This window comes from Oncorhynchus clarkii, chromosome 23, assembly GCF_045791955.1.
Source record: "Oncorhynchus clarkii lewisi isolate Uvic-CL-2024 chromosome 23, UVic_Ocla_1.0, whole genome shotgun sequence".
Taxonomy (NCBI): Eukaryota; Metazoa; Chordata; class Actinopteri; order Salmoniformes; family Salmonidae; genus Oncorhynchus; species Oncorhynchus clarkii.
In genome coordinates this window covers 8,869,784-8,883,952 of record NC_092169.1, presented here as the reverse complement: position 1 = coordinate 8,883,952, position 14,169 = coordinate 8,869,784, and the positions used below count along the sequence as shown (strand labels likewise).

Here is a 14,169-nt window from a genome sequence, read left to right as displayed (position 1 = left end):
CTACCTAGTGCTATTATTCCGTTCACTTGCCTCAGATCCACTCTGGTAGTGGTAGAAGCTGCAGTGGCCATTTTAAGGCCATCTTAAAGTATCTCACACTGTTTACTCCCTCTTTACTGGTGTATCAGAGGGATCATTACAGTTTGTTTTGAACAGATGATGAATCTTTTCCCCTGTGACCGTCAGGGCATTTCCTCTGAACTGGAAAGGCCATGACGGCATCATTTCACTGAAGAGATTAGCCTATTGATAAATCAAGCACCAGGCTTATCAGTCGACAAATTATACGCGAGCCTACACCCATGGAGTTTCATACACACATGCCGGTGTGAAAATAGAACCAGGGGGTGGGGAGTGACGCTGGCGGGAAGGGATGGCCAAGTAGATGGGAGGAATGGTGTGAGCTGATTAGAGAATCAGGAGATCAAAGGGAGCTGTGCTTCCTGTTTCTTTGCTGTGTTTGCTGGGGGCCCCTCCATGCGATTAGAGCCATCGTCGCTCACCTGCCCTGATCCCTCCCTGGCCAGGGGGCCCGCTCGGCGCTTTCATCTTCCCAGAAACGGACGGACACTCTATCCCCACGTGACAACCCCCTGACAGGTTGGTGTGAAAGCCATGGGGCAGTTGGGCATGCTGTGGCTGCGGGGGCTCTAGCTCTGTACCCCCCCCCCCCCTCCCATACACACACACACATTGGTCCAGTCTACTGGTGCCCCATCTTCCCCCCTCCCACTCTCCTCCCCCCTCCACGTTGAGCCTGAACCACAGCACCTGTCAGTGGCTCCAGCAGAAATGCACTTGCTGAGTGTCTGTTGGTAGGGTGGGGGAGAGGAGAGGAGAGTTGCCAAGTTGGGCGATACCACCTGCCCCTTCGTCAGACCTAGAGGAGTCAGACTGCCAGGGACGTTCCACCACTCCTCCCCATCTCTCTGTTCTTATTTGTTCATGTAATACGCTTTTCCTCTTGAGGATCTTGGTCATTGATCATTTGTTTTCATTACTTTGAAACATGGCAGCAACAGGTTTTGTTTTGGTTGGTTGAATTGCGCCTCCAATTGATGTGTTTTTATTTGAGCTTCAGTGTGTTTCGTCAATACTAACTGTGTGTTGTCCTGCTTGTTTGGGAACACTCTCACTGTAGTTATTGATAATCAATGTCCTCTTTTAGGGGGACTTTGGTATGCCGGGAATGCCAGGGAAACAAGGATTGAAGGTAGTCCACCCATGTGCAGCCCTGACCTTTCACCCTTGTCCTAAACCATCCTGTGCATGCAGTGTATCTGACAGTGTGCATACTGTGCATCTGAGATGAAATGATGGGAGCAGTCCAGTGTCTTTCTCCCTCCAGACCTTTGTTTGTCCATATTTTTGGGGGGAGAATGTCTTGTATGTGTTAACTGGTAGTATGCTGTATGCCAGAGGTATTCAAATCTTACTCTACGAGGACCCGGAGCTTGCTGGTTTTCTGTTCTACCTGATAATGAATTGCACACACCTGGTGTTCCAGGTCTAAATCAGTCCCTGATTAGAGGGGAACAATGAAAAAGGGCAGTGGAACTGGCTTGGAGGTCCAGAGTTGAGTTAGAGAGCTGTATTCCCAGTATGCTGTCTGTTGAACTGCCTGTCAAAGCATTTCCTAATCCAAATGTTCCCCAAAATACAAGTCAAACCAATGATGAATAGTGCATGGCCTTTTTGAGTAATACTCCCAGGTCCATGGTTGTTCTGCATATCTTGACATTGATGATTAGTCATTTGAAAATGGGGTGTAAATTGTTACGAGAGAAGTCACCCTCGTAACTTTCGGCATAAGACACGGCATTTGAGTCTCAGCAAGTCAAGTAGATACCGTATAATTGCTTAGCTGGTGTCTACTTGAGGCGCACCCTGTGTCCCAAATGGCACCCTGTTTCATATCAAGTGCACTACTTTTGACCAGGAATAGGGTGCCATTTGGGACTCGGACCACAGCCGCCTGCTATAAACCCGTGCAGGTCCTGTGGTCACAGCTGTGACTGTACATCATCCGCCGCGTGTCTCCTCGTTAATCTAGCCAATTGAAGAGGGGAGCAAACACAGGGATGAATTAAATAACTCTTGTGTGTTCTTTACTATTTATAGCGACCAATTCCGAGGGTTAAATCGGCTTGCGGTGGGCTAGAAGCTCCTGACGGATCAGAATCTGAGACAGTTCCGTGTCCAGACCCAGACCAGCTATGTGCAAGCGTAGAATGCACCAACCCAAACATGCCTTTCCAAATGTCGATCCCAGTGCATGTTGTTTTCTTGCGCTGAGGGAATGATGTTCTTCCAAGAAAACTGACAAACACGTGGATGTAAACAGGCCCCGCGCCTTTTCTGAATTTTCCTGAATGTATAGAAAATGCTTGTTAGGGATATGTGGCATGGCTACTGATTCAAAGAGGCAAGTTTACTGAATACCAATTCGCTTACCTCCCTCTGTGTGCACGTGTGTGCTTTTTTACGTATTGGTTCATCAATATTTGAAAAAGAAGAGTAGGACTTTCATTCTTTCTGTCTTCTTTCTTTTCCCCCTTCCTTTGACCTTTGTGCCATCTTGGCCACCGTAGGGAGAGCCAGGTTTTCCAGGCACTCCTGGAAGAAAGGTAATTTCCTTGGAATGGTGTGGCTAACACAGATCGTAAAAGCCTATATATATCCAGGGTACTGAAACTCTTCTTTCCACTATAAAGGGTCAAGCTGGTATCCCTGGTACACCTGGTTTTCCTGGAAAGAGGGGCTACAGGGTAGGCCTGGAATGGACATTGTGTTTGTGCTCTGTGTCTGTCAATCATCAGTGCTCCCATAACAACAAGAGCTCCATCGAGTCAATCGTCTCACTGTGTGTCTTTGTGACTGACTAGAGCTGCGATTAGAGTCTCGAGTTGCTTCTTTAGCTTTCTCCTCTGTTAGGAGGCTTGGCTTGTATAGAAGTGCTTTGATCTTTGTGTTAGTTGTGGACTGAAAACTCTGCTTCCTGAATTACTTTCTTCTTATAGCTGCTTGTACAGCAGTGACGCGGCATAACATGCCTCACGTGACAGCGGGCCATTTCAGAGAAATCGTTCACTCACATGACTCTGTTTCCATCAAATCACAGAGATTTGCCAAATGTGTGAAAACGTCCTCTTGTTAGAGAACGCTTTTGCAGATTTGAGTTCGTGCCTCTGTGTTGAGGGTTTAAGAACTAAAGCTGTGGACAAGGAGCTGTGCTGTTGGATGTTTTCATGTGATTCACTTTGTGGTTCAGATGCGTATGGATCCATTGTGACCAACCTTCAGGGCTGTGTTGCTCATCTCCTGTTAATGGCACAGTCAATGGGATGGTGTCTCAGTGTTGTACAGTAGAGTGTGTTGTCCTGTACGGTTGTCGATGACACTGTCCATGTCCTGTTCTGTGGCAGGGTGACAAGGGCGAACCCAGCGCAGCAGGAACTGGCATCAAAGGAGAACCAGGGACACCAGGACTCCCAGGCCTATCAGGATCCAAGGTACTAAAAGCTATCCAACAAGAGGCTGTAAACTAGTCAGAAAAAGCTACCTTGGTTTAATAATATCATGCATGCCAATAAAACGTTTTTTTTTTAAAAATCTTTCCCAGGGTGACAAAGGCGACCAAGGTCTCAAGGTGAGATGGGAACTTTTTGTAGCCTCGGTTGACATTTTGTCCCAACAGGAAACGTATGATCACTTAACATTGTCCTCTCATTTTGCTCAAGTATCGTTCACTCCCATCCTGTTAGTGTTGAATGCTGTGTTGAGGTTGATAAATGAAAGGGGAGAGGCTAACTGTCTAACCTTTGATCGTCCTCCAGGGGGAAGCAGGATCTGATGGCCCAGCTGGACCAAGAGTAAGTACAGGCTCTGTCACACATAAATGCCAGTGGGAGATTTACACAAATTAATTATTATGATTCTTAATATACTTTTTTGTTGTTGTTGATCCCCAACTTTATAGGGTCCTCCGGGTGCGGCAGGAGAGCCAGGGAAATCAGAAATCATCAACAATGAAAATGTACGTCACCAACTATTTACTGCTTCCTGTGATGAGCCTGTGTTTGATTCATGAAGCACTGTAAAATGGGTACCAGGTCTTCTAACATTGTGTTTTTTTTTTCTCCTTAGGATATTCGGAATGTACCTTTGATGGTGAGTGGCGGTTTCTAAAGTCTGTCAATGATGCATTAGAAATGTATAGGCCTTCTTAATGCAGGTCTGTGGAACAAAAAGACAGTCATGGGATCAGACAGACAATTTAAAGGCCTAATGTGTTTTGCCACTTTAATTCCAATATAAATGTTTGCTATTATGAATACGGCACTAGATAATAGAGTATATGTTTCCAATAAGTCATTGTGAGTCACTATTATTCTACAATGTAGAAAATAGTCAAAATAAAGAAAAACCCTTGAGTGGGTGTGTCCAAACTTTTGACTGGTACTCTCTATATATGTCTGATATATGTAAATAAACAAAACAATCTTGAACAGGATTATCTATTTTGTATGCAATTTGAATGGAACTGATGGATAGAGAAATGCTGCGAGAGTGCTCGGGCGAGCACTGATTTAAAGCAACAATATTCCAGTGATAGGCTTTTTTATTTTTTATAATGTGACCCCCAAAAGCCAGATGGAGATGTATAAATTAGAGGCGCATTCGGTCCCTATGTTACTGTATGCTGCAGAAAATGTAGGCCTAGCAGCTAATGAGTCAGTCTCTTTATCTATCCAGGGCCCACCTGGCCCTCCAGGGGTCCCCGGAACAACAGGAACAAAGGGTGAAGTTGGCCTTCCAGGCCCATCAGGTCTTGACGGAGAGAAGGTTAGAGCACCCCCTATTGTGTATTGTCCAGTATAAATGTCCATTATACAGCTGTTACGGATGATAAAATACAACATCAACAACAACATGGCAATGATGACGATCAAAATAAAAACAACAACGACAATGATGTCTATTTTGTGTGCCAGGGACCTCGGGGGAAGCCTGGAGAGCCAGGTCCTGTTGGCCCAGCGGGCCCTGAAGGTCCCAGAGGGGAGAGGGGCCTGATGGGTTTCTCAGGACCCAAAGGAGACAAGGGGGACATGGGTCCCTTTGGATCACCTGTGAGTGACTTGGGAACCACAGACCCACACCACACCACTACACACACTCCCACACCAAAGCCAGAGCACCATCATTAACTAGAGGGAAGGGAGGCCCTTAGCTCTTTCTACCACCCTCGTATTATCTAATTAGAGACCTTCTATAGGCTACAGTAAATGATCAACTCCAGTTCTGACACTGGAGTGGGCTAAACTCATCAGATCATGTAGCCAAAACATACCGCAAGACTACGCCATACTGTGGGAATGGCTTTACCCATTGTCTTATGAGGACGCCATGCAGCGTTAATCCTATTAACAGACATATGTACTGTATTTATGTTAACCATGAAAGGATTGTTTGAAAAGAGTTTCATTCAAGCAGTCTGGGTGGTTCGACTCTGAGAAAGGATGGGCAACATTGCGTCCCTCGTCGTGGGCAGTTTCATGTCCCGACAGCCACGAGTTGGAGACTACTACCAAGACCAATCTCAAAAAGCTGGTTGTAATTCATTGTATCATTTTGAGGCCTTCAAGATCTATTTTGACCTCGAACATCGGACAAATGAGAGGTCTACATTTTCTATTAAAAAAAAACATGTATTTTCAAATATGTAAATTGATTAATAGTTTAATATGAAAATTAAAACACAAAACAACAATCCAAAACAACAAAATATTGCCAATATTTTAACATCTATCACGATCTCCCCTTTCTTTGTTCTGTAGGGTTTAGACGGCCCTACTGGTGAAAAGGGGGTTTCTGGACCCCCTGGCCCCATTGGATTACCAGGCACAATGGTACGCAATGGTGCCCCTCAGACTGCATCTGACCATAGAGTATGAAGTGTCTGACCTGGCTTTGGGGAGCAGTGAAGTACTGTTCAGAATGCTATTCATTTGTACAGTGCTGATTGGGTGTACTGTAGTGTTTTATTCATGCTAACTATGATGAGAGTAGCCTAAGTTAACCTTGTATCTTGATGCTTCAGGGTCAGAAGGGCGAGTCCGGAGATAAGGGAGGAAGGTCAGACATGGTAAGGCCCCCCCACTGCTGTATATCTCATTGTTTTTAATGACCCATGCGTGTTTGAGTGGACTTGAGAGGGTCAGATTCAGAGGATTTGTTGTTAGATTGAACCCACTAATGAAGGAGTGTTTAATTGATGACCTGGTGTTTGTCTTTAGGTCTATGGACCCCCAGGGCCACCAGGTCCCCAAGGGCCAGTTGGCCCCGCGGTGAGTACACTACAGTTGGCACGCCCTTAAGCAATATAGGCCCTCAGAAATATCCATAAAACCTCCTGATAATATATCGTATTTACATGAAGTGATTGACATATCCTGACTCGAATTGTGTCTTTACCCCTCAGGGACCTGAAGGACTGGGAGGACCAAAGGTAAGAGTTGGTTGTGGTAGCCTTTGTTGTCTTACTGTACCTCCAGAATCCTTTGACACTGTAGTTAACAGTAGCTAAATTTATTGATTTTAGTAAGTGAGTTTAATGCCTATGTACTAAACATCAGTAATAACTTTTCTGTGCCTCTTTTAGGGGGAGCAAGGCATAGGCATACGGGGAGAGAAGGGAGCATCTGGTTCGAAGGGCGATAAAGGGGACAGGGGCCATCTTGGACTTCCTGTAAGTACACCAATCAAGAGCGACACCATTCAATCCCTATGTAGATTGTCTCCGTGCTGTTGTTTGTGTCGTTTTTGTTTCTAATTCCCTTTGACCATTTTGCCATTAGACCTTTTATTTAGACCCCTGGAAACCACAGTAGGATAGGCACACTGTTTGTTCAGACTTTTGTGTCTTAGAACCAGGCAGGCTGATTGTTCTGACGTTGTCATATGTCGCTTTGAAACTAGGCCTAACTCACCAAGGGTAGTTTCCTGGCTCAGCAGTTGCATTAATGTTTTCAAAGTGCATGGATGGATGGTTGCTGCAATCCAATACACAGGGGCGATACACCCACTACTATAAAAACAAACAAATGAAATCTACATTACCCATTGCCATATGTTCAGATAACCTGATAATGATTTATTATGTGTTAGAAATAGTTCATGATCATTTTCTTTATTTTGCCAACTTTTTTTCTGATCATCTCTCTGAAATGTTGTTAATGTAGTCTCTTGTAGTTCTATTTTTAGTTGCATGTCAAGGAATAAGTTTGATATGTATCACTGGGGGGTCTCTTCTCCTAACTTCTGGTTTACTTATTGGGTGTCAAAGGTCATTGCTGACAGTCAGTACATGTACCAGTCACATCATCAATGGCACAGTAACTCCTTTTATATGGAAATGATGAGGACTATTATGTATTTGTATTCTAATCATTGTTAATCCAAGACGTGCTATTTGAAAATCATCAGAGACTCATATCTTCACACTTCTCTACATACAGTGCCTTCGGAAAGTATTCAGACCCCTTGGCTTTTCCCACATTTTGTTACGTTACAGCCTTATTCTAAAATTGATTTAAAAAATAAAAATCCCGAGCAATCTACACACATTAGCCCATAATGGCAACGGGAAAACTGTTTTTATAGAAATGTTTTCTAATTTCTTAAAATTAAAACAGAAATACCTTATTTACCTAAGTATTCAGACCCTTTGCTATGAGACTCGAAATTGAGCTCAGGTGCATCCAGTTTCCATTGATTATCTTTGAGATGTTTCTACAACTTGATTGAAGTCCACTTGTGGTAAATTCAATTGATTGGACATGATTTGGAAAGGCACACCTGTATATGGTTCCACAGTTGACAGTGCAAAACCAAGCCATGAGGAATTGTCCGTAGAGCTCCAAGACAGGATTGTGTTGAGGCAGATATCTGGGGAAGGGTACCAAAACATTTCTGCAGCATTGAAGATCCCCAAGAACACAGTGGGTTCCATCATTCTTAAATGGAAGAAGTTTGGTACCACCAAGACTCATCCTAGAGCTGGCCACCCAGCCAAACTGAGCGATCTGGGGAGAAGGGACTTGGTCAGGGAGGTGACCACTCTGACAGAGCTCTATCGTTCCTCTGTGGAGATGGGAGAACCTTCCAGAAGGACAACAATCTCTGCAGCACTCCACCAATCAGGCCTTTATGGTAGAGTGGCCAGACGCAAGCCACTCCTCAGTAAAAGGCACATGACAGCCCGCTTGGAGTTTTCCAAAAGGCACCCAAAGACTCTCAGACCATGAGAAACAAGATTCTCTGGTCTGATGAAACAAAGATTGAACTCTTTGGCCTGAATGCCAAGCATCACGTCTGGAGGAAACCTGGCACCATCACTACGGTGAAGCATGGTGGTGGCAGCATCATGCTGTGGGGATGTTTTTCAGCGGCAGGGAGACTAGGCAGGTTCGTGGCAAAGATGAACAGAGTAAAGTACAGAGAGATCCTTGATGAAAACCTGCTCCAGAGCGCTCAGGACCTCAGAATGGGGTGAAGGTTCACCTTCCAACAGGACAACAACCCAAAGCACACAGCCAAGACAACGCAGGAGTGGTTTTGGGACAAGTTTCTGAATGTCATTGAGTGGCCCAGCCAGAGCCCGAACTTGAACCCAATCGAACATCTCTGGAGAGACCTGAAAATAGCTGTGCAGCAACGCACCCCATCCAAACTGACAGAGCTTGAGAGGATCTGCAGAGAATCATGGGAGAAACTCGCCAAATGCAGGTGTGTGAAACTTGTAGCATCATACCCAAGAAGACTCGATACTGAAATTGCTGCCAAAGGTGCTTCAACAAAGTAATGAGTAAAGAAAGGGTCTAAATACTTATGAAATGTGATATTTCTGTTTTTTATTTGCAAACATTTCTAAAAACCTGTTTTTGCTTTGTCATCATGGCGTATTGTGTGTAGATTGATGAGGGGAAGAAACTAATCCCTTTTAGAATAAGGCTGTAACGTAACAAAGTGTGGGAAAAGTCAAGGAGTCTGAATACTTTCCGAACGCACTGTGCATGATTCAAACTGCTTTGAATACGGGGCATCAACCATAGAAAGAAGTTTAACCATGCATATGTATCTGAAAGACATTGAAAACTATTTTATCAAAAGTCAGGACTTAATTATTTGATAGAGGTAATCAACTGCAACTATAAACGGAGTTACTGGTAGTTACTGTTTCTCATGTCATCACAACACCATCACCCTTCATCAACAACTGGATGTGTTTTTTTGAGTCACACGAATCACTGCTTCACTCACCCCTCCCAACCCTCTCCACACCTCCTCCCCCTCTCCCACCACCTCCCTCCCACCTCTGCTCTCTAACTGTTTACACACTGTCCAGGGAGCTCATGGTTTAGACGGCAGGCCTGGTCGAGTGGTGAGTGGCGCAAGTCCTGTACCCCCCAACACACACTCCTCCCCTACCCCGCCTCTCCTCCCCTATTCTGCTCCCCACACGACTTGCTTGTCTGTCTGTCTGCGCTGGTGTCTTGTCTGTCTGCCTGTCTGCTTGCTTTCCTCCATGCTTGTCCTTTTTTTGTTATCTGTCTGATTGTCTGCAGAGAGAGCAGTTCTGTTTTTAGGCACTCTTCGAGGATTGCTCTGGCATAGGGATGATATTCACATGACTGTGTCCCATGTCTGTATGGCAATGGAACGTGTCAGGGTTCTAAAATGGACCCTGTGATGCGTCTGCTCTCAATACTTAGAAGCAGTTAAGAGAAAGAAATAGTCCCCTTGTTCATTACACGGTGAATCCTAGCTTGAGATTTGCATGTATAACCTAGACTTCTGCCTAAATCATGTGTTGATGTCAATGGAAGATTTATAAGGACATTTGAGTTATGCAATCAGATCTCAACATTCAGCCTACTTGCATAAAGTCAAACTGTTTGAGTGTCAGAGTTCATGCCATTGCAAATCTTCAAAAACAGGTGTCTTAACAGTGTCTCTCCTGCAGTGTAAAGCTTTGAACTGGCGTTGTGATGTCATACCAGGAGAGCATGCTGGGATGCTCATGCTGCATGTTGATATGCATACAGGACAGTATGGCGTAATGGCTCCCCAATGCTATATGCTGTACATACTGTATTATCTGCCTGAGATGCAAGGTCCTCCTGTTGAATCCTGACTTCCACACACAGAGAGAGAGCTGCAGCTGAACTCAATGTTTTTCTCCTTTTTTGTTACTGTTTATTCTTTAGCTCAACAAGCTTGGTGTAACATGCACAGTGGGATAACCTAGAGAAGACCACTACCTAATCAATCGGTTATGATTTGATAATGGTCAACCGAAACAGAATTGGATAACTACTCTTTTGGCACTGAAAGACATGCTCCGGTACTTTAGCGACAAAGAACGTTTTTTTTTTTTTAACCCACTGCTTCGGGCCTGGATGTGTCAATGTGTCGTTCGTACATGCGTAATCTATGAGCAGAATTACGGTCTCACCTCAATTAGTCGCGAAATGCCTAGTTTGAAAGCAACCCTGTGCCAGCCCCCTAGCATTTTCAGGGACCACTTTTGGATCGTGAGTGCTACTTTTAGGTCTACTGGCTAAAAAGTATACAAAAGGTACTGGAGAATCTCTTTAAGTGCTCCGGAAGCTTGTTGAGCTATTGATGATGGAAATGAAGTAATCCATTTTTATTTTGATGTCCTCCCATTGTCATGTCTGCGTCCACTGAGGGTCTGTCTTGTCATTACCTTACAGGGTTTAATAGGACCAGTTGGTGTGGCAGGGCCTGCAGGACCAAAGGGGGAGAGAGTGAGTACTCACATCACTGATCATCATCACACACCGACACATGTACGTACACACACACGCATACACACACAAAAGTAGCACACACACCACATAAGAGATTTCAGTCAAAACCGCTTATTTATCTATTTGAGATGAATGTTGTTGTTTTTTCAGGGTTTCGTGGGAGATTCAGGAGTCCCAGGACCAATTGGTCCTCAAGGCATCCCTGTAAGTAGTTCCCGAAGTATCAAGAACATCAAATAAATACACTATTGCATTTCCAGCATTTCATTTATCAAGTGAACAATATCTTGACTATCTGAAAGACAATCAGTGGCTACATGTTGAATGAGCCATCTTGAACATCATATAATAATACTTCTTTCAAGTGACAGAGGAAAACATGAATCTTCTCTTAAATCAAGTCTTAAGGGAATGAGTGGATCAAATTGATTGACAGCACAAAGCTATACCTCACGGTAACATCTCTGATTGCTTGCACAGGAACTCATAATGTGTTTCATTTCCCCTCCTCAGGGTTTTGTAGGACCACAAGGATTCAAAGGGAACCGGGTAAGACAGCAGCTGACAATGATGTGTCTTCCGGAGCAAAATATTATTGTTCAAACAACAGGACGAAAACATGTTCTGTGCTTAATGAAGTACATTTAGTGCTTCTGATAAACGATGGTATTTAACATGGCTGCTGATCCTCCATGCTCCTACTCGACGCTAGATATTATTCTCCCACATATTCCTCATTGAAAAGCAGTACTCATTTTTCATTTGTCTTTTTGGGTTGTTCAAGAGCCGTAATAGTTGTTAAATTGCAGGCCCATTGGAATGTCAAGCTTAAAAGCATGGTGGGCCGATATTAGGTGATATGAGCAGGACCATGGTACTGTAGGCCTGTATTAGGTGATATGAGCAGGACCATGGTACTGTAGGCCTGTATTAGGTGATATGAGCCGGACCATGGTAGGCTTGTATTAGGTGATATGAGCAGGACCATGGTAGGCTTGTATTAGGTGATATGAGCAGGACCATGGTAGGCTTGTATTAGGTGATATGAGCAGGACCATGGTAGGCTTGTATTAGGTGATATGAGCAGGACCATGGTACTGTAGGCCTATATTAGGTGATATGAGCAGGACCATGGTACTGTAGGCCTATATTAGGTGATATGAGCAGGACCATGGTAGGCCTATATTAGGTGATATGAGCAGGACCATGGTAGGCTTGTATTAGGTGATATGAGCAGGACCATGGTACTGTAGGCCTATATTAGGTGATATGAGCAGGACCATGGTAGGCCTATATTAGGTGATATGAGCAGGACCATGGTAGGCTTGTATTAGGTGATATGAGCAGGACCATGGTAGGCTTGTATTAGGTGATATGAGCAGGACCATGGTGGATTTAAAGGCTCTCTTAATTAGGCAAATCTGAATCAAAATGTTAATGTGAATATCAATAGCCTCATCTTTTGAATATCCCATTACTACAGAGGAAAAAAGAGATGTGCTCTTTGATAGTATGTGTGAGTTTATGTGATTCATATAGTGAAAGTGACCTTCAATGGTATTTTAAGTGATGTTTGAAGAAATTATATTCATATGTCCTTTACCTTTGCAGTGGCCTTTTTACCTCAGAGTTCAATGAATCTTGTTCAAATATGCAAATATGACTGAGGTAGTATAAATTAAGTCAGAGATCAAAAGAGATTGAAGATGTTCAACCTTGATAATGAGATGACTGGAACATGTGAATGGACACATCAAAGAACTTACAAAATGATATTCTATTTACTCTGAAGACCAGTCAAAACGTTGTCTTATAAATTGTCCTTGGTTTACCTTGTGCCGTCATATCTGAATATTCTGTTCTTACTTCAAGTAATAACAGAATGCTATACCCTCATTTTGTAAAATAGCCACTGCAAAATAAAATAAGAGTATGCATTTTAATTATACCAATGTATTAAATCATATTTTACCCATGCCCCCCCCCCCCCCCCCCCCCTTTCCCCTTGGAGAATGTTTGTTTCCTTCCTATTAACATCTGATTTCATATTCTGACTCTCTACTTAAAAGTCACAACATGTCATTGACCCTCCCAGCACTTCCAACTGGGCTCTTGACAGCAGGAAATATATGACATTGACTCTAATGTGTACTTCCTATTTGTGGAACCATTTTTTTTACTACTTTGGGGTGTAAAAGAAAGGATAAGAGATTGATATGATGAGGTATTTTGTTAAACCAGTTGGAGGTGCTGTGGCCGGCTGTGGGATCCTGGTGCTGTTTTTACTTTTGTCCTGTTTTCCTTTGTTTCCGCAGGTCTTCCTATCCCCTTTTCCTCCCCTCCACCCTGCTCTGTTTCCCGCGGCTCTTTTTGCCGGGTCGTGTTGTCCTCTCTCTCCCTCTCACACACCCTGGCAACCTGCTCCTCCTGCATTCTAATGTCGTAATCTCGGGTTAATCTTCCTCCTTCTCCACTTCCTCATCCACCTCTTCCTCATCATCCTCCTTTTCTCACCATTTACCTTCCCTGCAAGCCTGTAATCTCCTCTCCCTTGGCTGGCAAGTAATGTTCCCACAATGTTGCCGCAACGTTAGCCAATGTTGATGGTTTTCAGGCAACATTGAGGCAAAGTTGTGAGAGGGCTTACATGTTTGCCAGGGTTTATTTTTCTTCCAATTCCAATTCCTTCTTGACAACCTCGTCCAACCCCTAATCCAACCCGTTCAAACGCCTTGATCTTGGTGAGCGGATGTTTGAATGACAATGAGGTCAGGTTTTATACATTTTCATCACTATATAGAATAGTTTGCTTTGGTTGGAAATATTTGATCTGCTCCCAGTAGAGAACTAGGTTAATGAAATTAGAATGTATTGTAAACCATACAGTTATACCTGTAAATATAACTGTAACTTCAGCAGTAAAGGAATAACATTTCTTAAAATAAAAATATTAGCTTTTGAATACTCTAAGTGGCTTGTTTACTTGTAGCCAGCTTGCAGCCAGCCCAGCCACCTTCAGTGGACACAAACAACAGCGTTTCATAATTTGGTTCTCATTTTTGGGGAATGGAAACAGTATTTTGGGGAATTGGGATGATAAGGGAAAATAGTAGAGTGATACTATTTCTGGTATTTCTATGCCATATTTTGCACGGTGCTGGCTTTATAGTTGGGCAACTGGACATAGTCAATGGTGTCTTTACTCAAAGGAGGTTTGTGGTCATGTTCTTTGTCAGGTCTAGAGTACAGTATGTGCAGTGAAACATGATGATCAGTCACTCGCAGTACAATGCACCGCAGAGAGCCAGCTTTCTAAATGTGATATATGGCAATT

The 14,169-nt window shown here is 43.7% G+C and overlaps 1 protein-coding gene across 19 annotated transcripts in view; it reads left to right on the top strand.

Annotated features, from left to right (window-relative positions):
• Positions 1–14,169, top strand: part of LOC139381178 (collagen alpha-1(XIII) chain-like) — a 117,467-nt gene that overhangs the window by 91,546 nt on the left and 11,752 nt on the right. For 10 of the 19 annotated variants that reach the window (XM_071124575.1, XM_071124583.1, XM_071124581.1 and 7 more), the window contains 19 exons: positions 1,169–1,213; positions 2,592–2,627; positions 2,715–2,768; positions 3,426–3,512; positions 3,623–3,649; positions 3,837–3,872; positions 3,980–4,036; positions 4,147–4,170; positions 4,756–4,845; positions 4,995–5,129; positions 5,838–5,909; positions 6,101–6,145; positions 6,297–6,347; positions 6,482–6,508; positions 6,662–6,748; positions 9,407–9,442; positions 10,779–10,832; positions 10,986–11,039; positions 11,349–11,384. In XM_071124575.1, coding sequence (XP_070980676.1) covers positions 1,169–1,213; positions 2,592–2,627; positions 2,715–2,768; positions 3,426–3,512; positions 3,623–3,649; positions 3,837–3,872; positions 3,980–4,036; positions 4,147–4,170; positions 4,756–4,845; positions 4,995–5,129; positions 5,838–5,909; positions 6,101–6,145; positions 6,297–6,347; positions 6,482–6,508; positions 6,662–6,748; positions 9,407–9,442; positions 10,779–10,832; positions 10,986–11,039; positions 11,349–11,384 — 1,053 coding nt within the window. The remainder of the gene's footprint in view (positions 1–1,168; positions 1,214–2,591; positions 2,628–2,714; positions 2,769–3,425; positions 3,513–3,622; positions 3,650–3,836; positions 3,873–3,979; positions 4,037–4,146; positions 4,171–4,755; positions 4,846–4,994; positions 5,130–5,837; positions 5,910–6,100; positions 6,146–6,296; positions 6,348–6,481; positions 6,509–6,661; positions 6,749–9,406; positions 9,443–10,778; positions 10,833–10,985; positions 11,040–11,348; positions 11,385–14,169) is intronic. The other 9 variants (XM_071124586.1, XM_071124579.1, XM_071124587.1 and 6 more) reach the window with 5 other exon arrangements.